This window comes from Hippopotamus amphibius, chromosome 8 (genome assembly GCF_030028045.1).
Source record: "Hippopotamus amphibius kiboko isolate mHipAmp2 chromosome 8, mHipAmp2.hap2, whole genome shotgun sequence".
NCBI lineage: Eukaryota > Metazoa > Chordata > Mammalia > Artiodactyla > Hippopotamidae > Hippopotamus > Hippopotamus amphibius.
In genome coordinates, this window is record NC_080193.1 from 19,634,652 (window position 1) to 19,658,034 (window position 23,383).

Consider the following 23,383-nt stretch of genomic DNA (forward strand, 5'->3'; position numbering starts at 1 on the left):
CGGGAGCCACCGTCAGGCCCAGGCTGAGCCGCTCCCTCTGCACTGAGTCAGTACAGGGAGGCGGTGGTGCTGCTTACAGTGGCCGTTCATCCAGGAAGGGCTAGGGTTAGGGCAGCCATTGGTCCAGGAAGGCCCCAGTAGCAAGAGACAGCGGGACCCGTGTCATCGGCATTCCTGCCCTGCTTCCAGCCCAGCCTGGCCAGGGGGCCCCCTTCTCACCCTTTCTTCTGGCACTTTTCTTGGGGTGTCTCTCAGCTCCTCTGACCAGGACGAAAAGCAGCTTACGTGCACCTTCCAGCCCTGGGAGGGCCTCTTCACCTGCTGGCCAGGGAGGTAGTGGAGAGACAGGGCCTCAGTGCCCGGGTCCAGGGGAGGAGGTGGAGGGCAGCCTTCCTGCCGAGTGAGCAGAGAACTCAGGCTCGCCCAGCCATGTGGGTGGCAGAGCAGCGAAACCACAAAAAAAGGGGACACCGAAGATGGTATTGTTGGGCTCAAACATCAAGACATAGGGACACGACGCTGGACACCAAAAAGCACCATGTGATGCTCTTTTGAAAAAAATAATACTGTTTCAGATGCAGCCTCTGGCCGCCGAGCTCTGCATCCTGGCCTGGTGCTTCCAGAGTTCAGGAACCTGTGGAAAAAGCCATGGTCATCCAGGAACCACTCAAAGCCTCCCCCACTCTCCACTCTCTCCTCCAGACCCCCGGGCCCCTCTTGCACAGGGCGAGCGTCCAGCTTACACACCTCACTCTGCGCAGGCCGGGCTGGGCCGGGCCGGGCTCGCGTCCTGCCTCTTCGGGTTAGCAGCAACCTGTGTGCCCTTGGGTGTGGCTAATCCCTTAAACCTCAGTTTCCTCCTGGAACAGCTCCTGGGCTGGTGGTGAGGATTAAAAGAGATATTACAAATAAAGTGTTCCTGGCATAAGGTAGTGCTCAAAATAGGACAGCAGCTATTATTACTGCAGGCAGAAACTGTGCCTGAGACTCGGGAAGACGTCTGATGAGAATTAATCTCTCCCAACTGCAGGGTTTTAGCATCAGTTAACACTTGCTCAAATAGAGGTCTCTGCAATCTTTGACAAAGGGCCCTCGATAAACATTTGTGGAACGACTGACTGAATGAACGTGAAGCTTCAGTGCTCTTTTAATAGCTGATGTAGCTTTTGAATCCGAGTGAATCTGGCCCACACAGGCTGGCTGCGTCAGGGCCAGCAGACTCTCTGGAAAGGGCCAGAGGGTAAACAGTGGGGATCTGCAGCCGAGTGGGCCGTCGGACGCCTCAGCTCGGCTGCTGGAGCACAAGCGCAGCCATTCAGACTCTGGCCTGGAGAAGAACGAACGTGGCCCCGTTCCAATCAAACTTCATTTGTGGTCACTGAAGTTAATTTGGATTTCATGAGAATTTGCATGTGTCGTGAAACCTTCTTCTTTTGATATTTTTTTTCAACCACTTAAGAACGTGAAAACCATTCTTAGCTTGTGGACCACACAGGCACGGCGGCATCCTAGGTCTGTCCCGCAGGCTGGAGTTTGCTCCACGTCATAGGCTACGATGACTCTTTCCAACAGATTTTTACAGATTCGACGCAGCTGTACAGAACGCCTGACTAGTACTCTTCGAAAATGCCCAGGTTGTGACAAACAGGAAAACACTGAGAAACTGTCACAGGTTGGAGGAGACTAAGGGGACAGGATGACTAAATGTGAAGCAGGATCCTGGGTTTCTGGAATGAAAAAAGGACGTTAGGAAGAACCTGGTGAAACCCAGAGGAAGTCTGTGGTTCAGTTGATATTGTTGTGCCAAACTTAATAGTTTCGATCTATGTATCTTGGTTGCCTATATGTGCACACAAGGGAAGCTGGGGAAGGGTCTATGGGAACTCTGTACTACCTCTGGAAACCTAAAATATTTCAAAATCAAAACTATTTAGGGACTTCCTTGGTGGCACAGTGGTTAAGACTCCATGCTCCCAATGCAGGGGGCCCAGGTTCCATCCCTGGTCAGGGAACTAGATCCCACATGCCACAACTAAGAGTTCACATGCCGCAACTAAGGAGTCCACGTGCTGCAACCAAAAAACAAAAAAACAAAAAACAAAACCAGCCAAACTATATTTAACAAATGAGGGAATTCCCTGGACGGGGAACTAAGATCCCACAAACCACAAGGTATGGCCAAAGAAACAAAAAAGAAAAAGAAAAAAAGAAAGAAACCTGTACTACCTTTCTGCCTCAGCCACCCCTGAATCGTTCCCAGGAGCTGCCCTGCACCTCTCAGATCTCAAGCCAGTCCGGGCTGTGCTTCTGGGTTACTTCATGTGCCGCCCATCCTCCTAGAACCCAATGTGCTTCATGACAATGCAGACAAAAAGGGGCTTTTTTTTTTTTTTTTTTTTTTTTAAGCTCTGTGTCCTAAAACCATGGCTGCCCCAGACCCCAGGGTTTTTGGCCCGTGTTCTCAAGGTATCTGGATGGCAGAGGTTCCCTGGCAGAGGCTTCCCTGCAGGCAGCGGCTCAAAACTGACTGTGATAAACAGAGACAGGACACTGGGACTCAACAGTAAATTGCCCCCCTACTCATAGGGCATATACCTACCCTCCGCTAGCTTAGCTTAAAGGAATAGTGAACACACACAAACACACACGCATACTACCTGCACTGATGCAACATCCTTCCAGGACCGTGCAGTGCTGGGCGTAGGGACCAACCTTGCTGGACAGTGATTAGCAGGCTTCTTTATCATGCTTCGTGAGCTGCTGATGTCCGAGGCAGGCCTCTTGCCTCTCCCGATGGCAATGGGTATTTAGCAATGCCCAGGTGAGAGGCATCGGGCCCAGAGATCACTCTCCACTGTTGGCACCCTGCCTTTCTCTCCATAGCTTGAAATCACCGACTGTGAGCAGGGAAGTTAAATACCGAGGTCGCCTCCACGGAAGGGAACGAGCCATTGTGTTCGACCCCGCACTCGTCCTGTTTGCTCCTTTTTTGCTGATCGTAAGTCACAAAACACTTCAATGTAAACATGGTGCTTAGTTTTGTATATCTTACTCTTTAAAGCAAGTGGGTTTTTCCTTTGGGAGGGGGCAAGATTAGTTACAACAGTCACCACAAGCACTTCAGACAACACCACGGTGTGTGCTATGAAGGGTGCTACTGGCAGCGTGTCCCTCCTGGAGACGCGGGCAGCGGGTGGTACCCAGGACCCCGGGTCTGATGCAGAGAGGGCACGTCAGGTGTAGGTCCTGTCTAAGGCACTGGCCGGCTTCTCCTTTGTGTGAGTCTGATTGCTTCATAGATGGGCTTCCTTCATCCGTCCATTCACGAATTCAGCAAAGATTGTGGGCCAGCACTGTGGCAGGGCTGGGTGTGCAGTGGTGGACAAGAGGGGCACAGCCCTTGTCTTTGGGGATCTCGTGTTAAACAAACACATAACTATGTTATTGCAAACTCTGCTCAGTCATAGAGGAGGAGCCTGGGCCCTTTGAGATAGACCATTACGAGGGAAATGTGCTTTAGTTACGGTGATCAGGTCCAGTCTCTCCGAAGATGAGGCTTGGACGTTAAGAGACAGTCATGGAAAGAGTGGGAAGGACCTTCCAGACCGAGGGGATAGTATCACCAACGCCGGAAGCATTCAGTGAACCAGAGGTTTGTGGGTCAGACCCTAGAGAGGAATGTAGGCTCAAGGCGAGGTCCACAGGGGTCTAGAACAATGTCTAGTGTTCCTTCAGCACCACCGTTGCATGGTCCTTTCTCACGAGTCTGAATAGGAATGTTTTCACGTGGGCGATGGGTAGGAGGAATGGAGGGAGGCCAGGTCTTCAAGAGGATGATCTGGCCTTTCTCATTCATTCACTTTCAAAGAGTCTTGATATGGGGTAGGCTGCCACTCAGAGGATCCTAGGAAATAGATGTCTTGAGAGGAGGCAGCCCTGAAGCTGGTGTGTTCTTGCATGTGACATTGGACAAAGGTGGAAAAGCTCACAGTGGGTTTCAGCCCCATAAACCTTAAACCCTGAGTCGGCATCAATACATCCTTCTTAGTTTTCCAGGGATTTCAACATTTTAAAAAGATGTAACCGCAGTTTTCTCTGTGATCTTGTTGTCCCTTCGTGCACAACCACGTCTAAGTACACAGTCCCCTGAATCGCTGGTGGTGTCCCCGAAGGCAGCCGGGTGTACAGTGAAGCTTCAACAGATGCTCGACACTTACCCCTTCCTCAGTGTGCTGTCAGTCACCTCTGCCTTTTCACTGTTCTAGGGTAGATGACAGAATAGCAGTAACTTATGCCAGATCCTCTAATAGTGAGCTCAGTTCAACTGTGTGTGCCCTGCTGTTGTGCTAAACCTAAGATACAGTGTGGCAGAAAGCCTGGTTCTTCCCCTTTAGAGGGTTACATTGTAGCAAGGGAAACAGACATGTCAATAATAATTACAGTATTTTGTGATATGACATAGGGGAATCCAGAGCAGATGGGGTGGGAAGGAGGAGGCGATCAGGGCAGGTGGAGGAGAAATTACATAAATGAGGCACTCTAAGCCCATCTAAGAGGTGCCTGGGGGCAGTAGCAGGAAAGCAACCCAGAGAAGACAGTGGTCACATTATGGATGGCCTTGCTAAATCAAGGAGGTTAGACTTGAGGTTAAAGGAAAGAGGTAGGGATTTCCCTGGTGTCGCAGTGGTTAAGAATCCACCTGCCAATGCAGGGGACACAGATTCAATCTGTTGTCTGGGAAGATCCCACTTGCCGTGGAGTAACTAAGCCCGTGAGCCACAACTACTGAAGCCTGCGCGCCTAGAGCCCATGTTCTGCAGCAAGAGAAGCCACCGCAATGAGAAGCCTGCGAAACTCAACAAAGAGTAGTCCCTACTCGCCACAACTAGAGAAAGCCTGCATGCAACAACGAAGACCCAACACAGCCAAAAAAAAAAAAGAAAGAAAGAAAAACAAAAACAAAAAACAAAAACATATTTAAAGGGGAGGGGAAGAAGTGGATCATATTTGCATCTCAGAGGCATAGGGCTGGGTGATGGGCAAGAGGGGTTGGCTGGGAAAGGGACCACAGCGAGGAGACTATTGCAGTAGTTTGGGGAGAAGTGAAGGATTGCAACAAGAGAAAAGGCATTTAGGAAGGATGAATTTAAATAAGTATACAGACTAAGGGACTGCTTAAATAGGGTATCAGTCATGATCTTTGGCTTGTAGCAATAGAAATTGGTTCTGGTTGGCTTCAGTGGAAAGGGACTTTATTTGAAGACTATCAGGTAACTCATAGGCTCAATGGAGAGACTGGAGAAGCAAGCCCTGAACCAGGGACCAATGGCAGCCAGGATACCAGTGGCGCTGCCACCACTGGGAGCTCAGTGCCTCCAATACTCAGGCTCTCCAATGGCCCTACGTGCCCTCAAAAATCAAAGTCAAAATCAAAACCACAATGAGATACCCCTTCACCTGCAGAAGACTAAAATGAAAAAGACAGACAATAGCAAGTGTTGATGAGGATGTGGAGAAACTGGAACCCTCATATGTTTGCTGGTGGGAACGGAAAATGATGCAGCTGCTTTGGAAAACAGTCTGGCAGTTTCTCAGCATGTTAAACATAGAGCTACCATATGACCCAGCAGTTCCTCTCCAGGGTATGTAGCCAAGAGAAATGAGAATATACAGCTGCACAAAAACTTGTATACTTATCATCATAGCTACATTATTCATAATGGCCGAAAAGTGGAAACAACCCAATATCCATCAATGAATGATTGGACGAGCAAACTGCGGTAAATCCATATAACGGAATATTATTCAGCCATAAAAAAGAACGAAGTGTTAATACATGCTACAACGTGGGTGCACCTTAAAAATATGCTAAATAAAAAAAGCCAGGCACGAAAGGACACATATTGTATGATTCCGTTTATGTGAAATGTCCAGAATAGGCAAATCCGTAGAAACAGGAAATAGACTCTTGGTTGCCTAGGGGGAGAAAGAATGACAGCAAATGGGTAGAGGGTTTCTTTTTTGGAGGACGAGAATGTTCTAAATCGATTGTGGTGATGGTTTAACAACTCTGTGACTATACTAAAAAATACCTTAAAAGGGTGAATTTTATGGTATGTTAATTATAGCTCAATAAAGCTATTATTTTAAACAATCAGCTGGCACCCCGATTAAAAAATGGGCAGAAGACCTGACTAGACATTTTTCTAAAGAAGACGTACAGTTGGCCAGCAGGCAGATGAAAAGATGCTCAACGTCACTAATCATCAGGGACATGCAAATCAAAACCACAAAGAGATATCACCTCACATCTGTCAGAATGGCTACCATCAAAAAGACCACAAATAACAAATGTCGGCGAGGATGTGGAGAAAGGGGAACCAGTCACTCCTGAGAGTTATATAATATTGTAAATCAACTATACCTCAATAAAAAAGAAAGTAAACCCACTAGACCAACCACCAACTGGGTAAGGCTGGGACCTATGCCCAGGACCTAACTCCCTGAGAGAAAAGTAAGACAGCCCCCCCCCACCCCCGCAACTCTAGCTCCTGTAGTAGCGGGCAGCCTCCACCCCCAAAGCCTCACCCAGAACTAGGAAGGGCATTCAGATGCTGGGCGGCCAAAATGACTGCCTATGTGGGAGCGCGCGAGAAGACATTCGGGCAGCCTCCTGGATTCCTGACCTAAGAGCTCACCAAGTGCATTGGTAGACGCATTCCAGCTCTGTTCCAGGTTACTGGGTCATGACCGGACGTTCTGTGTTTAATCATTTCATTGTTAGAAGAGCGTCTGCATCACACTGTCTCACCTCTGAACACATTCGTCTTTTGAAGTACTTTATATCTACTATCTCTTTGTTTTCATATGGCCTCAAGTGACCCCCAAGTTTTAGGCAAGCCCATGGCTGCATGGATGGCTATACAACTTGCCAATCTGTTAGTATTTGAGCTGGTGACCATTTTAAGTCTTGTAATTATAGGCAAGAAAAAATAGGCAGAGAAGCAAATCAGAGTATTTGGTTTATCAAAAAAAAATTTTTTAAGGGCTCCCCAGTCTATCTGAAATTCATCATCAGGTCCACATTGTGGGGGAGGCCTTCCCTATGATAATGTGGGACCCCATTGGGCTACACCAGTGGCGTGCTGGTAACTGTTTACCAATCTCGTCTGGGTGGGGAAGGGACAGGTGGGTCCTGAGAGCACCCCCATGGGGCGGTTTTACAACTGTCCACATTCTCATGACTGTGGAGTGGGGAGCACTGGTCCAGAGACACAGGACAGCGGGGCTTTGGCCAGAACTCTGCTAACTGGCTGTGTGACTACTGGATGGTAGCATCATCTTCTGTGAAAGAAAGGAGGCTTCAGACTCTGTAGCTCATCCTTTCTGTTCCTGTCTCCGAGGAAGGGACTGTATCTCCTTCTGTGGTTGGAGTGTTCCCTTCAAAGTTTTCCCCCTTGGCTGGGCCTTGCTAATGACCTGCTCCCCAAACACCAAAGCACCTCTGTTTATGAAAACGATACTCGGCTGCAAGTTGCTAGGCAAAGACGGAGGCTGCCCAGAAGCGCCAGAGCCGGGCCTGCACTTTCCTCACAATCACGTCTCCATCTCTGTTCCAGAGTTATCCTTCCCCTCCACCCCCCACCCCTGGTGAATGAGCCTTCATCCCGGTGGAGGAGGAGTGATGTAAGGTTTAAATTTCCCAGCCCAGGAAGAGTAGCTTGACTTTAATCCCTAGTGTGGGGCATACTGATGCAAAGATCATACAGGTGTGTTATTTAACAGATGCTTTCTGGTATCTAGCACTTACTGTGTGCCGGCACTGCTCTAAATTCTTGACCAATACTGGCTTTTGGGGGTTTTTCTAATCAAAGTATAGTTGATTTACAATGTTGCGTTGTTTCAGGTGTACAGCAAAGTGATTCAGTTTGTGTGTGTGTGTGTATATATATCTTCTTTTTCAGATTCTTTTCCCTTATACGTTATTACAAAGTATTGAGTAAGTAGGTATAGTATATATAGTAGGTACTTGTTGGCTATCTATTTTATATATAGTAGTGTGTATATGTTAATCCCAAACTCGTAATTTATCCCTCCCCACCCCCTTCCCTGACAAATACTGTTTTTAATTCACATAACTCTGTGAGGCAGGTCTTATTTTCATCCCCATTTTACAGATGAGGCACAGAGAGGTCAAGACACGAGCCATAACTAAATAACTCATTTCTGCAACCCCACAATCACTCTTTTAACATGTCTAAAATAATCACAAACTTTCAGAGAGAACTTGACTTTCCAGTCCCTGGTAACTAGTTATTCAGACTAACCATCAAGCCGAAAGCAATTAAAAATGCTACAACAGGGCTTCCTAGGTGGCGCAGTGGTTAAGAATCCGCCTGCCAATGCAGAGGTCATGGGTTCGATCCCAGCTCCAGGAAGATCCCACATGCCACGGAGCAACTAAGCCTGTGTGCCAAAAAATAAAAAAAATAAAATGAAATGAAAAAAAAAAAATGCTACAACATATGCTAGAAAACATTTTAAAACATCCTAACAGCAACCACGTCCTGACAAGATAGTAGGAACAGGTGAAACTGAAGGAAAAAGAGAACCCTGAAAGCTAATCCGGCAAGGAAGCCACTTGAACCCTGTAGATATTTGCCAAGTCTGGAATATTTGAACTTTAGTGTGAATGCTTTTCTGAAGCAAGAGATCAGAAATCAAAGTCCAGGGTCCACACTAGGTGGGAGATGAGACCTTGCCCACAATAATGTGGGACCCCCACTGAGCTTTGCCAGTGCTGTGCTGGTAGATGTTTATCACCAGTTCTTGGTGGGGTTGGGAAAGGCTCCTGGTGTATTATAGCATTTGCCAATTTCCGTAGTGTAAATGCTCCGCGGTGGGTGATTTAGAACTGCTGACATGAGGTCACTGAACACAGAATTGAGAAGCGCGGGCCTGCCAGCCAGCTGCAGCACATCACTGACCCCACCTTGGGTACTATAAGCAAACAGTCTCACTCACTTAGGCAACCTATATGGGCATCACCTGGAAGTCCAGGGACCCACGAGCCCTGAACGTGGCTCATGGGCTTAGTTGCTCCGCGGTATGTGGGATCTTCCTGGAGCAGGGATGCAACCCGTGTCCCCTGCATTGGCAGGCGAATTCTTAACCACTGCACCATCTAGGAAGTCCCCTATAAACAAATTTAAAAATACAATGTCCAGCAAGGTCAAAGAGAACCAGGCAGATCACAAGGAAATTGGACACCATGAGTAAGAACCAGCAGAAACTGACTCTGACACTTCAAATATCAGAATGATCAGACACAGACTATAAAACAACTGTGCTTTGTTGAAAGAAAGAAGTGTAAAAATATCTGCAGGGGACAGGAAACTATAAAAAGTGCCACACTTGATGTATAAAGAACATTTGTAGAGAGCGTTACAGTTTAATCAGAGATCAAAAACACAAACACCTTCAGGGGCCATGTGGTAACACAAATGAGTACAGTGACTGGGTGACACACTTTGGTGACCTGAAGAGCTTTATCTGAGGGGCACAGGGCTACTCAGCTCCAGCTGATTGTTGCCATGTGGCACTTGGGGCCCAGTTTGCAGGTCTTTTATTTCTAGAGAAGCTGGATATGTGGATTTCTTTTTATCATGGTAAAATACACATAACGTAAAATTGATCACTGTAACAATTTTAAAGCGTACAATTCAGCGACATAAAGAACATTCACAATGTGGTACAACCATCACCACTATCTACTTTCAGAACTTTTTTTATCACTCCAAAAGGAAACCCTGTACGCATTTGAAGTCACTCCCCATTTCCCACCTCCCCGCAGTCCCTGGCAGCCACCAACCTGGTTTCTGTCTCTAGGGATTTGTCTATTCTAGATAACGCATATAAGTGAAATCATACAATATTTGTCCTTTTGTGACTGGCTTCTTTCACTTAGGATGTTTTCAAAGTTCATCCATGCTGTAGCATGTATCAGTACTTCATTCCTTTACAATGGCTAAATAATATTCCATTGTATAGATATGCCCATTTGTCCATTATTCAGTATTTGGATGTTTCAATCTCTCTTCCTATTTTTAATTTAAATTTATGCTTTAAAAAGTTCTGTGTACCCTTAAGCATGTATCTGCTGGCCAGGTAAGTCAGAGGGCCAATGATATGAGACCTCTGTTTTATGACCCCCGGTACATGTTTTCCCATGTAATCCTCAGGTTAGGAACTTGAGGTTCGAGAAGGTGAAAGGACATGCCTAGGAAGGTCTGCAGTGCAGCTTCCACTCCATGTAGCCAGAAGCTTTACTCCACCAAACTGAAACCTCAGGGGAAAAGGGCTTGGTTTTAGAATGAACAGGAGTCAAACATCAAGCTTATGGCTGTGACCTTGAACTTCCCGGGACTCAGTTTCCCCCCCCCCATGTAAAATGACTGATGTTGGGTTAGCTGATCTTCAAGGCACTGGGTTCGCTAACGAGGTCATTCTCTTTCTCCAGTCTCCATCTGGGCAAGAACTGGCTCTGGTCAAGACGGTTTAGCTGCAGCTGAACACAAGGATGGGGCACCTGGCTTATCTTGGAATTGTAGATTCGTGCAGAGCTGTCCTGAGGCACCATGGGGAAGAAACCAGCCCAGAAGTCCTTCTTGTTGCCGGCCAGTCCATTTTACCTGCCTGGGTCATTTGTGCCGTAGCAGCACCTGGGCTGAGCCTGGGGCTCACCTTAGACTTTAACTCAAATCGTGGATCTCGGACAGAAACCCCTGGGTGGGCCCCCTCACCTTATTTATGGCGAGGGCAACTTATCACTAGAGGGAGAAGGTCTAAGAGCCGCTGTTGAAATGGTGATAAATAATCATTGAGCTCTTCCTGCGCCAAAAGCTATTTCATAAGCAAGGTCGACTGTCTCTCGTGGTCACCCCAGGTACCTTTCTTCCCACTCCAGTTTTCCAAAAGGACGAAGGATAAGGAAGCGACGTCCTAGCTAGCGTATTTAAACCGGGCAGAGGGCCAGCAGAGGTCCGCGTTTCTCAACTCTTTCCAAGAGCTCCTCGCGTCCCGAATCGGCGCCTTCAACTCTGACAAGTCGGGAGCCCCGCAGGAAACTTGCATCACTGCAGCCGCCGCCACACACCCGGGGCAGCGGATGGGCTGCCGCGCTGGCTCCCCGGGAACGCGCCCCCTCCACGGCCGGCCGCCCCGCCGGCCCGCCCTCCGGGGGAGAGCCCCCCGGCACCTGCGGCCTCCGAGTAAGTGCCCGCGCGCACGTCCGCCCGCCCGCCTCCCCTCCGCGTGCCGGGAGCCGGGGGTCGCCGGGCGCCCCTCGCCGCCTCCGCGGGGAGCCGGCGGTCGCGGGCGCCTGCCCCGGGTGGGCGGAGAGGCTCGCGGCGCTGCCCCGCGGCGGCGGCGCCCGGAGGCCGCACTACCCGCGGCCGCGGCGGCGCTGCTCCCCCTGCTCGGTGCAGCTGCCGCCCGGCGCTTGCGCACTGGGCCCTGGGCGCGCGGCGGCACCAGGCTTTGTGTGTGTGTGTGTGTATGTGTGCGAGTGTGTGTGTGTCTGTGTGTGAGTGAGTGAGCGGGCGGGCGCGAGTGTGGCCGCCGCGGAGCGCGAGCAGGACCCGGCGGGCGCGCTCCCCCAGCCTCTCTCTCCCCGCCAGAACCATGTCGGGCAGGTCGGTTCGAGCCGAGACCAGGAGCCGGGCCAAAGATGATATCAAGAGGGTCATGGCGGCTATCGAGAAAGTGCGCAAATGGTAAGCGGAGGCGCCGGCTCGTTCGCTCGTTCGCTCGCCGGCTCGGCGCCGCGGCCGCCCCGAACCCCGAGACCAGATACAAAAAGCCGGCGGGGCGCAGCGCCCCGGGCCGCCCGCGGGCCCGGGAGTTGGAGAGGGCGGGCGGCGCGCGAGCCGGGTCACCTGCGCGCGGCGGGGGCCGCGGCCGCTGCCCAGGTGCGCTCGCGCCTCTCGCCCACCTGGCGCAGCGGCGGCGGCGGCAGCCTGGAGGCGGCGGGTTCCCGGGGCCGGGCGGTGGAGCGGCGGGCAGTCCCCGGCGCGGCGCGCGGCTCCCGGGAGGGGGGCTCGGGGCCGGCCCCAGAAGCCATTTCGTTTTGTGCAAGTCACATGAAAGCGGCTTCCCGCGCGCCGGGGCCGCGATGCCGGCGGCGGAGGGGAGAGCGCCGAGCTCCATTGTGCAGGCACCGAGCGGGCCGCCGCCGTCTCCGTCTCCTCCCCGCGCGCCCCGGGCGGCGCAGCGCCGGCCCCCGCGCCCTTGCCCGCGCCGGGCCTCCCTCTCTCTCTCCCTCCCTCCCTCCCTCCCTCCCTCCCGCCCCGGCTGGCTGCCTGGTTCGCTCCCCGCCTCCCAGGCCCGGCGCCCTCGAGTCTGCGGAGTTTGCAGAGCGCGAGCCGTTTAAATTTAGCGCTTTGGGCTGCCTGGAGCGAGGGCTCTTGGCGAGGAAGAAAGATGGGGGCGAGCGCGAGGAGGAAACGCCGGCGGCGGCCGCGGGGCGCGGGGCTCCGGGCGACCCCCCTCCCGCCCCGCTGTGCATGGACCCGGGCGTCGGGGCCCGGGCGAGCGGATGTTTGGGGCCAGACCCCGGTCCTGGGCCGCGTCTGCGGGTGCAAACCCGGCAGCTCGTGTTTGTTTTGCGGAGAGAGCCGTTGTTTTTGTTCTCTGCGCGGGGGGCGAGGGGCACTCGCTGTTGGCCGCGCGGGTTTCTCCAGCTCACGGTGGATTCCGTCCGGCGTGGCCTGGTTGTGATTAATGCGACTGAACATTTCCCCGGCCTCGTCCGGGTCTGTCTCGGAATCGGCCCGAGGGCCAGGCCCGAGGCGCGAGCCGGTCGCCAGGTTGGGGCAGACTTGTTGAAAACTCCCCGCTCCCGGATTTCAACTTTATTATTTTTTTCCCACGGCCTCACCAGGGTCAGGGAGGGAGAGGAGCCGCCGCGACGTTCGAGTGTCAGCGCCCGCGGGCTCGTCCTCACCCTTTACTTAAAGCTTGGAAACCCGGCAGGCCCCGTGGCGGGCTCTGTTTATGTTTAGGGGTGTCATTTCTCGAGTAACGCCTCGGTCTCTCAAAACCACTGGGGGCGAGCCTCCAGTCTAGCCGTGTCACAAGTTAGCTGTCCTTTCTGAGTCAAACCCAACAAAAAAGGCAAGAGGAAAATCAATAAAGTCCACGTGCTCCCGGGCCTCCTATGGAAAGGGCTGTCTGCAGATGGCCGGATGCCCGGCGGAGGGCTGGGTTTGGCTCCAATGGGACAAAGAATTTTCAGAACCGTGAGAAGGGGAGGCCTTCCAAAGTTGAGATCCAAGTCTTCCCTGCCGTGGGAGCTCCCCTGGTGCACGGGGCGCCCAGTGCCCGGACTGGAGCCTTTTAAAAACGGCAGAAACAGCTGCAAGCCAAAGCACACACAGGAAAACAAGCCCACCACCCCCTCTCCTGCGGGATTCCCAGAGCGAAGGCTGGAGTTGTCCCCTGCCTGAGCGCCTGTGCAAAGAAAGAGCCGTTGTCTGGGCCTGAGTCCCTTCTGTCACCAGCCTGGAGGTGAGAAAGGGGTGGGGGCAAGCTGCTTTTCTGTGCTTCGGGAGGCGTGGCGGGGCCTTCTGCCCCCAGGTTCCCAGCCTGGCAGAGGCTCCTGCACCCTGACAGCTGCTCCTGCAGGGCCCACCCGCCAGCTGCTCTGCTGGGAGGGCAGATGGAGCTGTGCGGTTTTCCACCCCGCCGGCCCCAGAGCAGCCGGCCTGGAGGCCCTCAGTGCTGCGGAGCTGCTGGCGCCCAGGCCTGTTTTGGGGGGGAGGGGAGGAGAAGGTGTCTCCCTCTCTTTTTGTGTTTTGGGAAACTAGGAGTCAAGCCCCCTAAAGACCTCAGGCTTTGGGATCTCGTGGCTGGGCTTCCAGTTCACTTCCTCGCTGTGACCTTGGGCCAACCACGGAACTTCTCTAACAGTGACAGCAAGGGGTTCCTGTGCTGCCTTCTCCCCTCCTGGAGTAATAGCACTTCTCCAGAAGCACTCATGCTGTACACAGGAGCGGTCGTTAAATGCTGTCCTTATTGTAAGGTAGAAACTTGTATTTTGCTGTTGTTTTTTTTTTTCCTTTTTTTTTTCTCATGCCCATTCCAAGCAAAAAAGACTTTGCCTTATTTCCCGGGTTTCCCCAGCCCTGAGAAGCCAAACCTCATCCTCACTGTGCCTTTAGAATGCGGCTCCCAGTCAGTCCTTGTGGTTTGGGGTTGTTTATTAACTGTGTGGCCACCAACCATGCATTTCACCACTGGCTGGGACACTGGGTTGCCAGATTTAGCAAATAAAATTACAGGACACCCAGTTAAATATGAATTTCAGAAAAACAATGAAATAATATTTTTTAAGTACTTTTTTTTTTTTTTTTTTTAGTCTAAGTATGTCCCATGCACTATTTGGGACATACTTATACTAAAAAAATTATTCATCGTTTTTCTGAAATTCAAATTTAACTCAGCATCCTGTTTTTTTGTTTGTTTGTTTTAAAATCCAGAATGAAGGTGCCTGGCACACCACTTAGCCTGTAAGCCTAGGGTAGAATTTCTCCTCAGCCCTGGGGCCCCTAAAAATCCCCCCTTCTGCCAGCCCTACCCTTCCCCTACCCTGGAAAAAAGCCAGCAGCCAGCCGTGGCCACCCTGCTGGCCGTTTCTCCTCTCCTTTCTGTCTGATATCCCAGCAAGGCAGGCTGGTGGAGTACAAGGCAGTCAGACATGGCTGAAGAAAGAACAAAATGGTGGGCTCCTTTGGGGGAAACTGGGGCAGGGTTAGGAGACCCGGTGTGGGTGGAGAAAAGCAGGGGAGGAGAATCGCTGGGCAGGAGGCAAAGGCTTGAGCCTCGAAGTAGGCTTCGGCCTGGGACCTGTGGGACCATGGTCTGAAGGGTCTCCCAGTGGCTTGTGAAGACAGAGAGAAGCCTGCTCCCTGAGACGTCCCACCTGTCCCTGGGAAAGGGGGAGCTTTGACTATGCCTAGACCCTCACTTTGCTACCTCCAGGGCACCCTCCTGCCAGGCACAGGGCAGGTCAAACACGCTGGGCCTAGTAGGATGAGGCCAGCCATAGCCAGGCCTCCTACGGCCTCAAGGACTAGCCCTGGGACATGGATCAGAAGTGAGAGGTTCAGAGCCCCCTTTGAGGGCTGGTTAGCCCTTGGACCTGACCCTGGGGGAACATTAGAAATTGGCCTCAGCCTAAAGAATCTGGACGTGTCTGCAGAGTGCCAGGTACTCACTCAGTGACTCACCCCTGAGCCCTGGGGCCTGTGTCTCCCTGGGCGGCTGCTGGGCAGACGCCAGGCTGAGGTCGGGTTCTCAAGGCTCTTCCCTCTGTTCCATGGCCCCTCAATGTCCACACCTAGAAATGCAACTGGAGAATGGTTTCTAATCCCTGGGGTGAGTTGGGAACTCAGTCCAGGGGAGGCACTAGAACCTGGCTGTGTCCAGCTCAGAACCCGCAAGCGCAAGGCCCGTAACCTCCCTGGGAAGCACCTGCGACTTGACACAGTAATCTTGGCTCACGTGTGGCCTTCGAAGCCCAGATCTGGTGCACTTTCTGCCCTGAGAGGTGTCCTGTGTGTTGCAAGTCAATTACTTTTTTTTTTTTTTTTTTTTTAACACCATCAACCCTTGCGTTTGCTGACTTACTGGGGCCCGGGCTGAGGAAGCCAGTTCAGGGGCTTCTGAGTAGTGAGTGCCTTTGGCCATTTGCATGGGATTTGGGCAATTTGTGCTTCTTTGTTGAGCTTCTGTCACCGATGTGCTCTGTGGAGTCATGTCTTAGTTTTTCATGGGAGACAGAATAGCAGGGATCGGAGCCCGTGGCCAGTCCTGGTTCTACCACTGATTAGCTGTGTGACCATGAACGAGTGGTATAACTTCTCTGGGCCTGCCGTTTCTCCATCTGTAAAGTGGGGTGACAGTAGTCCCCCTCTCAGAGGCCTGTTGGCAGCTGTCGGGAGACAGGGCCTGGCATGTGAATAGAGTGCTTGGCACGAAGTCAGCCCTCAGCACACAGTGGCTATTATGATGGTGGTTTTGTCACCCAGGCTGTTTCTTGGAATATCTGTGTCCCTTCCAGGCACCTTCTGATTTTGTTTTTTTTAATAAATTTATTTATTTATTTTATTGGCTGTGTTGGGTCTTTTTTGCTGTGCACGGGCTTTCTTTAGTTGCGGTGAGGGGGGGCTACTCTTCGTTGTGATGCGCGGGCTCCTCGTTGCCGTGGCTTCTCTTATTGCGGAGCACGTGCTCTAGGCGCGTGGGCTTCAGTAGTTGCAGCACATGGGCTCAATAGTTGTGGCTCCTGGGCTCTAAAGCACAGGCTCAGTAGTTGTGGTGCATGGGCTTAGTTGCTCCGCGGCATGTGGGATCTTCCTGGAGCAGGGATCGAACCCGTGTCCCCTGCATTGGCAGGCGGATTCTTAACCACTGTGCCACCTAGGAAGCCCCCAGCCACCTTCTGATTATTCAGCATGGAGGTGGGGAAAGACTGGGACTGGTGATAGTCCCTCCTGCCTCCAGGAGGCTGGGGACCGGTGGCTGGTGACTTAGGTACCTGCCTTTATTTAATTCTCTCAGGGCTGAAAGGGGCAGGGATGGGGCAGGGGAGGCTGCTCCAGAAAGCAGTGCGGCATGGAGGTTTGAACACTGGCTCTGGGGAGAATGCCCCCACGCCCCCCGCCTCAGTTTCTTTATCTGTCAAACAGGAAAGGTGACAGTTATTGGCACGAGAGGTTATGGGAAGATGAGAGCAAGTGCGTGCTGTGCCTAGCACACAGAAGGCACTAGAGACACTCATAGTAGAGTAAGTAAAAGCCAGGCCCTAGCTTCCTCCAGCAGGGGACTTTGGGACCCAGGCAGGCACAGTTTGGGGAGCGGAAGGGTCAGTCATTTTGGTTAGCTGGTTTTGAGTGTGCTTGGGCACCCGGAACCCCCAGAACCTGGTGAAGGGGTGCCAGGTGGCGGTAATGCGTTCCACCAGCTCCTGAGGGCTACTTTCCCATGGGGGAGAAGACCCAAGGCTAAGGTCTTGATGGGGAGGCTGGACAAGGCGCCCACAGCCACATGTAATTCTTGGCTCTGGTGGAACCCTGGTTCCTAAGGTTGCTGAGGGCTCCTGGCCGCTATGCTGCCTACACCAGGTGTGCATCTGGCCCTGACATCCCATCAAAGCATGGACTCCGGAGCCCCAGCTACCTCACTGGAACCCCAGCTTTCCTTCTGGGGGAACTCTCCCTGAGCCTCAGTGTCCTCAGGCATGTAGCCTCTGGCTGTCACTCCTAGTGTCAGGGGCAGGAGGCGACAGGACCTGACTTTAGGCTGCTGGAGGTCGAGGACCGAAATTGGGATGCTGAGGTGATAACTAGAGAAGAATGATGCTCAGAGCAGAGAGGTGGGAGGAGAGTGGTAATTACCGTCATTATCTTTATTGGAAACCAGTCACCCCCTTTCCTTCTCGTGGCTTGTAATTTGCTTCTCACCATCAACCTGCCTTTGGCAGCTGGGGGGCCCTGGGCACTGTGTCCCAGGAGTTTAGGATGCGGTAGCCAGGGGTGGTTCAGGGACAGCTGTGCAGACGTTAGGAGCCGAGACCCTGGAACTGAAGCCCATCTCTGAACCGAGGTGAAAGGTCTTGGAGCAACCTCCCAGCTGCTGCTGCCCACTGATGGGGCTGTGCTTCTCGGTCACAGCCCCTTGGTATCAACAGCTGGGGACCGCCTTGGGGTTGAGGCCGCTGGGCATCCAGGTTTGCCCCTGTTCTCCGTTGCCCGTGGCCGATCTAACTGGCATTTGCTTGGAAGAGACTGGGGTGGTTACTCGTGCTGTCTGCTCCTGCTTCCCTTCCATGACCTCGGAGGCATTGCCGGGGGTGGGGTGAGCCCCTGGGTGCCCTTGGCAAAGGCCCTCCCACCCCCACACCCCCAAAGGAGGAAATGCCCTGTTGGTCTGAAGCCCCCTCTGCTGCCCAGAGGGGCCAGGGTGGTCCAGTTTGCAGGCTCTGTGAGGTGGAAGCTGAAGGAACTGGGGGGCAATTCCTTTCATCCAGAGAAATCATCCCTGTGGCAGCTCTGCCCTCCCCTCCAGTCTCACCAGGCACTTCCTTCCAGGCACGAGGAAGCTGTCAACTGGCTTTGTCTCAGTAATCCTCGCAGCAGCCTGGGGAGATTGACAACCCCATGTGGTCGAGCAGATGGGGAAACTGAGGCTCAGGCTGGTGACGTGACCTGCCCAGGGGATCCCAGTCAGTGAGCAGCAGGGCTGGGATTCAAACCCTCATCTGTGTGATCCGGAGATGTTCTCTCAGCTCCACTCGGAGCTGTCGCCGTGTCACAGCTGCTCCAAGGGAGTGCGGCCTGTGCCGCTCACCAGCGTGAGCAGGGGCCTGCCCCCGAAGCCCCCTGGTAATGGGTTCTTCCTCATCCTCTGCAGGGAGAAGAAGTGGGTGACTGTGGGTGACACATCTCTGCGAATCTACAAGTGGGTCCCTGTGACGGAGCCAAAGGTTGACGATGTGAGTATGTGGGGCTGGTCCCCTGGGGTGAGGCTGTCCATCCACGCACCCTCCCCCAGCGGGACTGTCTCTCCCTACCCACCACGTGGGGACCCTGGGGCCGAGGCCACTTGGGAAGCAGGACCCAGCTTAGGGCTGGAGAGGCTGCCAGACCTGTGCCTGCCCCTCCCCCCTCAAAGTCCAGACCCAGAGTTTGGCCCTCAGAGAGGTGAGGAGTTTCCCCTGCAAGTCACGTCTTCAGGGCTGAGAGCCCCACTGTTTGCCAGTGGGGACACACCTTAGTGCAGAGGTATCCCCTCCCTGAGGCCCTGGGCACCGTGATTTTGGGGTGGGCACGGCAGTACCCGCAAGTGGGCAGACCCTTCTCCATCACGGTAGCGCCATCCTTGGCACCTGACCATCTGTCAGGCATTAGCTTATGGAGGTGAGCTCTTTATCCACGCTGTGCATGGGAGAACACAGGCTCAAAGAGGTGAAGTCATTTTCCCAGAGTCACACAGCAGGTATCGGGTCTGTCTGACTCCAAAGCACATACTCTCTCCGCTCTTGGAGAGCCTTCTGGTGGTTGGAGCTGCTGGTGAAGGGTGACCCCAGAGTGAAAGCTTGGTGCAGAGACGCATGGGCCATCGGCGGGGAGAGGGGTCCAGGAGGTGACTGCGACCACTAGGGGGAGCCCTGGTGGCCGTGCTTGATCTTAGGGGGGCATTGGTGACTGGCAGGTGCCCCACATCACAGATAGTTTTTCAGCTTGGTGGCTCCCAGGCCAGTTACCCTCAAAGACCCCCAGGTCAGCCACTATCATGTCTAGTCAAAATCCAGAATGGTCCCACCAGCAAGCCTTTGCGTGGGCTGTTCCTCCTGCCTGGGGTACCTGCCCTGCTCAGCTCACACGGATCCCTGTGCCTCCAGTCGTGACAGTGGGCGTGATTGGTAGGTTTCTAGAGCCCATAAGGCGGGGCGAGGACGTCCCTGGCCGTCCTGAAGTTAGAGCTCCACGCTACCAACACGGGGCCTGGGTTCGGTGCCTGGACGGGGAACTAAGATGCTGCATGCCAGGTGGTGTGCCCAAAAATAAATAAATAAATGAAAAGGCGGGGCAAAGCCTCCCGTCACTGTCTCCAGCAACCTGCCCCACGAGTCTTGGGTCTCCAGGTGGGGCTGAGGCTGCGTTCTTCACCCATTGATCACATGCTGGCCTGTGGGTGGGTCGCGCTGGGCTGAGAACGCGGGGGCTCGTCGTCCCTTCCTGTCCTGGCCTGGGCTGGCTCGTGGAGCCACCAGGGCTGCGTTCCCCAGAGGCACCGACATAGACTGTCATGGCCTTCGGTGCCGGCTGTTGGGAAGGGAGAGCAGAGTGCAGCCAGCCTCCTCGAAGGCAGCTCCTGGCTCTTGCCCGTGTCTGCGCCTTGCACATCATTAGGTGTTGCATAAACGCCGGTTGTATTTGAGAAGACGTGGTCCCCGCTCTCAAGGAATTTATAATCTTGTTGGGAGAAGATAATTATAGAATCGCATGAAACAGACATCAGGCAAGTGCCAAATGGATTGTGATCAAGGAGAAAATGTAATGTATGGGCTGTCGGGTAGGACAGGGCAGCCTGGGGCTGGGCAAAGACCTCTAGATTTGGAGTTGCACAGACTACCCCCGTTTAACCTGTGATGCCAGACAAGGTGACCCCACCTTGCTGGGTCTGAGGTCCCTCTTTTGTGCAGTGGAACAGTGATATCCCACGCCTGGGGTTTCTGCAGCAGAGCAAAGGCAATATCACATGGGAAGAACTTAACACGGCTGTGCAGACGGTGCTCCGATGCTAATTTGCTGTCGTCTCTGAGCCAAGTTGTATGATACTTCTCCCCCCTTTCCCCTGGGGCGGTGAGTCCCAGGCCCGGCAGAGCATTTGATCCCTTGGGAGTCGCGGCAAAATGCAGGTTCCTGGGCCCCACCCCGGATAGCTGAATATGAATCTCTCTCTGATGGTTGTGGCCGATGGTCTGCGTTGGGAAGGGATTACTTTTCATGTATTTTTTTTGGTTGTTCTTTTTTTTTTTGGCCACATGGCATGTGAGATCTTCGTCCCCTGACCAGGGATCAAACCTGTGTCCCCTGCATTGGAAGCATGGAGTCTTAACCACTGGACCGCCCGGGACGTCTGTCAGTTTCATGTTTTCAAACACCCAATAATGATGTGGTGGTTACACCATTTTTTTTCCTCCAGAACTCTTGAAAGTTGTATTCTCTTAAATAGGTAAAACATGTTACAGAATTCAAAGGTTACTTTAAAACTCTTTCTAAAAAATAAGACAATACACATGTCAAAAATTTCCCTCTTCTAAAGTGTGCTGGTCAGTGTTGGTATATTCGCAGCTGTGCAGCCATCACCGCTGTAATTCCAGGACGTTTTCATTACCCCAAAAAGAAAACGCACACCCTCCCCATGATCCCGGAAACCACCGGTCTACCTTCTGTCTCTATAGGTTTGCATATTCTTCAAATGTTACATTTGTTTCCAGTCTTATCTTTTTATACATCTGCTTCCCATCCCCTCACATACCTCCGACCCCACCCAGCTCTTTTCCTTGGAGACAGCCGGTTGTTTGTTTATCCTCCCACAGAGCATGTGCGCGCAAAAACACAAACACATGCTCGTTTAGGCTCTCCCTTTACCACCGACGGCAGCGTCCTGTTCACGTGTTCTGTGCCATTCTTTTAGACATCTCAGAGCTACTGAAATATCTTAATATATGGATATTTCTGCACATCATTCCACATTAGTACAGGAAGAGCTGCCTTGGTCTCTAATTGTTGCATCCCATCACATTGAACGAATGTCCTGTAATTTGTGTAACAACTCTTTTACCAATGGACAGTTAAGTTGTTTCTGACACAATTCCATTCCATCCATAAAAAATAGAACCACATACAAAAAGCATCCCCTTCACCCTTCCTTCCTCCCCTGGGCTTTCCTTCCTCACCTGGTCCCCAGTGTTGGGCCGGAAGTCAGTTGACTGTCTTTGAGGAAGGCAGTCCCAGGAGCCTGAAGATAGTGGAAACGTGTGAGCTGTCTTTTGCATCCGTCACCTGGCATCCCTGTACCTGCTCCAGGCAGGGTGACCATGGCCTTTTCCCCAGAGGAAATTCCCGCCAGCCAGGGTGTTTGCATGCCCGATGGGGCTGGCCCCACGAGCAAGGTGGCCTTACCCCAGCCCCCCAGCCTGGCTCCGGAAGCCTCCCCTCCATAGGGCTCCTTGATTCCAAAGCAGGTGAGGCTTCTCACAGGACATGTTCAAACTCAGGCCAGTGGAGCCTCCAGAGACTTGGGGGTTCCAAGAAAAATCAGCAGAATAAAATATCCCATTCCCCAGGGTCTCACTCATGCATGCACTCGTATACACAATTCGGTGACTCGGTCTCTGCATCATTTTTCTCCTCCAGAAAAACAAGAACAAGAAGAAGGGCAAAGATGAGAAGTGTGGCTCAGAGGTGACCACCCCAGAGAACAGCTCCTCCCCGGGGATGATGGACATGCACGGTGAGCTTCCTGTGGCCGGCCAGCCAGGCCCCTCTCCTGCCCGGAGCACTCGGTTGTGTTTTTGTTTTACCAGCAGGTTTGTTCACATTCCAGGCAAGGGATAGGAGGGCTGGGCAGGACCCGGAGGCCTCTGTGCCAAGGAGGAGGCTCAGCAGAGGAGAAGAAGCTTCTTCTTCTAGAGCAGCAAGCCAAGAATCGTAAAATGAGCTAGAGACATTAAATAAGACCTCCTTCTCACCCAGTGACACAAACATCACAGGATATGTTCTGTTAGTCCTGTGTGTCCGGGAAGTTTTTGGGGGGATATCTTATCTTTTTCCCTCCTGGGCCTGTCGTTATCATATCAGTGACTCTTATTTCCCATTTCCTATTTTGTTTTGGCTACTGGGAAGCTCTAACTGCATTTCTGACTTCGTGTAAATCAGTCTGGGACCTGTCCTTCTCCATCGACTGCCTACCTTCCTTTGCTGTCTTATTTCAAACATTGTAACCAGTGTCCCACTGATCAGTAGGCTGGAGACATGCTTTAGCCAGTCTGCAGTTGTTTTGACTCTGCTGGTGGTTTTTATTTTACCTTTTTATCTGAGAGGAAAGGCACACATGGTAAGTGTGTGACTTCATGAGATGTTCACAAACTGTGCACACCTTTGTAACCTGCCCAAATCCAGACACAGTGTTCCTGGCAGTCCCCGTGGTGTTCCCGCCTGGTGGTCCCCACCCCGCCAGAGAATACCACCACCTGACTTCTAACCTCAGAGATTCAAACAGGAAGTTTCTAAAAAATGGAGTTTCTGATATGTATAAACCAGGGAATCTGCATTTCTCCCACCCTTTGAGGAATCAGATCCGCCAGACCTGGGGAGAGTGTGGCCTTTGCAGGCCCACCAGGCTCACCTCCTGTTCTGTCCCCTGCCTGCCCTACTGGTCTAAGCGCTCCCAGCACTTGCCTTTCCCCGTCTTGATCCCAGTTTCAACGTCTTTGTGCTTCTGACCACCCAAGCCTTTTTTGCACAACAAGGTGGTATTAGATAAACAAGTAAATCAAGAGGGAATGTCGGTTGGATCTAGTTCCTAACCCTCCGGGTCCAGGGCTGTCTTATTCTAGGGGAAGAGAGGCCAGCAAACTTCCCCATTTGCCCAAACTGACTAGCTTGGAAAACAGTCATAAGCTCCGAGAGCAAGAAGTCTTGCTTGTTGCCGAATTGGCTTCAGAAAAGCACAGGGGGTGCTTTTAAAAGCATGTTAACCATTTGCTGATGGTTTGCTGACGGTTAACAGGTCAAGAAAGTGTCACCCCCCT

At 52.6% G+C, this 23,383-nt stretch overlaps 1 protein-coding gene across 4 annotated transcripts in view; it reads left to right on the forward strand.

Annotated features, from left to right (window-relative positions):
• The window catches only part of BCL7A (BAF chromatin remodeling complex subunit BCL7A), a 40,355-nt gene that overhangs the window by 375 nt on the left and 16,597 nt on the right, over positions 1–23,383 (forward strand). The window contains exons 1-5 of one of the 4 annotated variants that reach the window (XM_057746268.1): positions 2,883–2,998; positions 10,520–11,270; positions 11,679–11,774; positions 18,472–18,553; positions 21,987–22,083. In XM_057746268.1, the coding sequence (XP_057602251.1) occupies positions 11,683–11,774; positions 18,472–18,553; positions 21,987–22,083 (271 nt within the window). In that variant the 5' untranslated portion in view covers positions 2,883–2,998; positions 10,520–11,270; positions 11,679–11,682. Of the gene's footprint in view, positions 1–2,882; positions 2,999–10,519; positions 11,775–18,471; positions 18,554–21,986; positions 22,084–23,383 lie in introns of those variants that run through there. The other 3 variants (XR_009055153.1, XM_057746269.1, XM_057746267.1) reach the window with 3 other exon arrangements.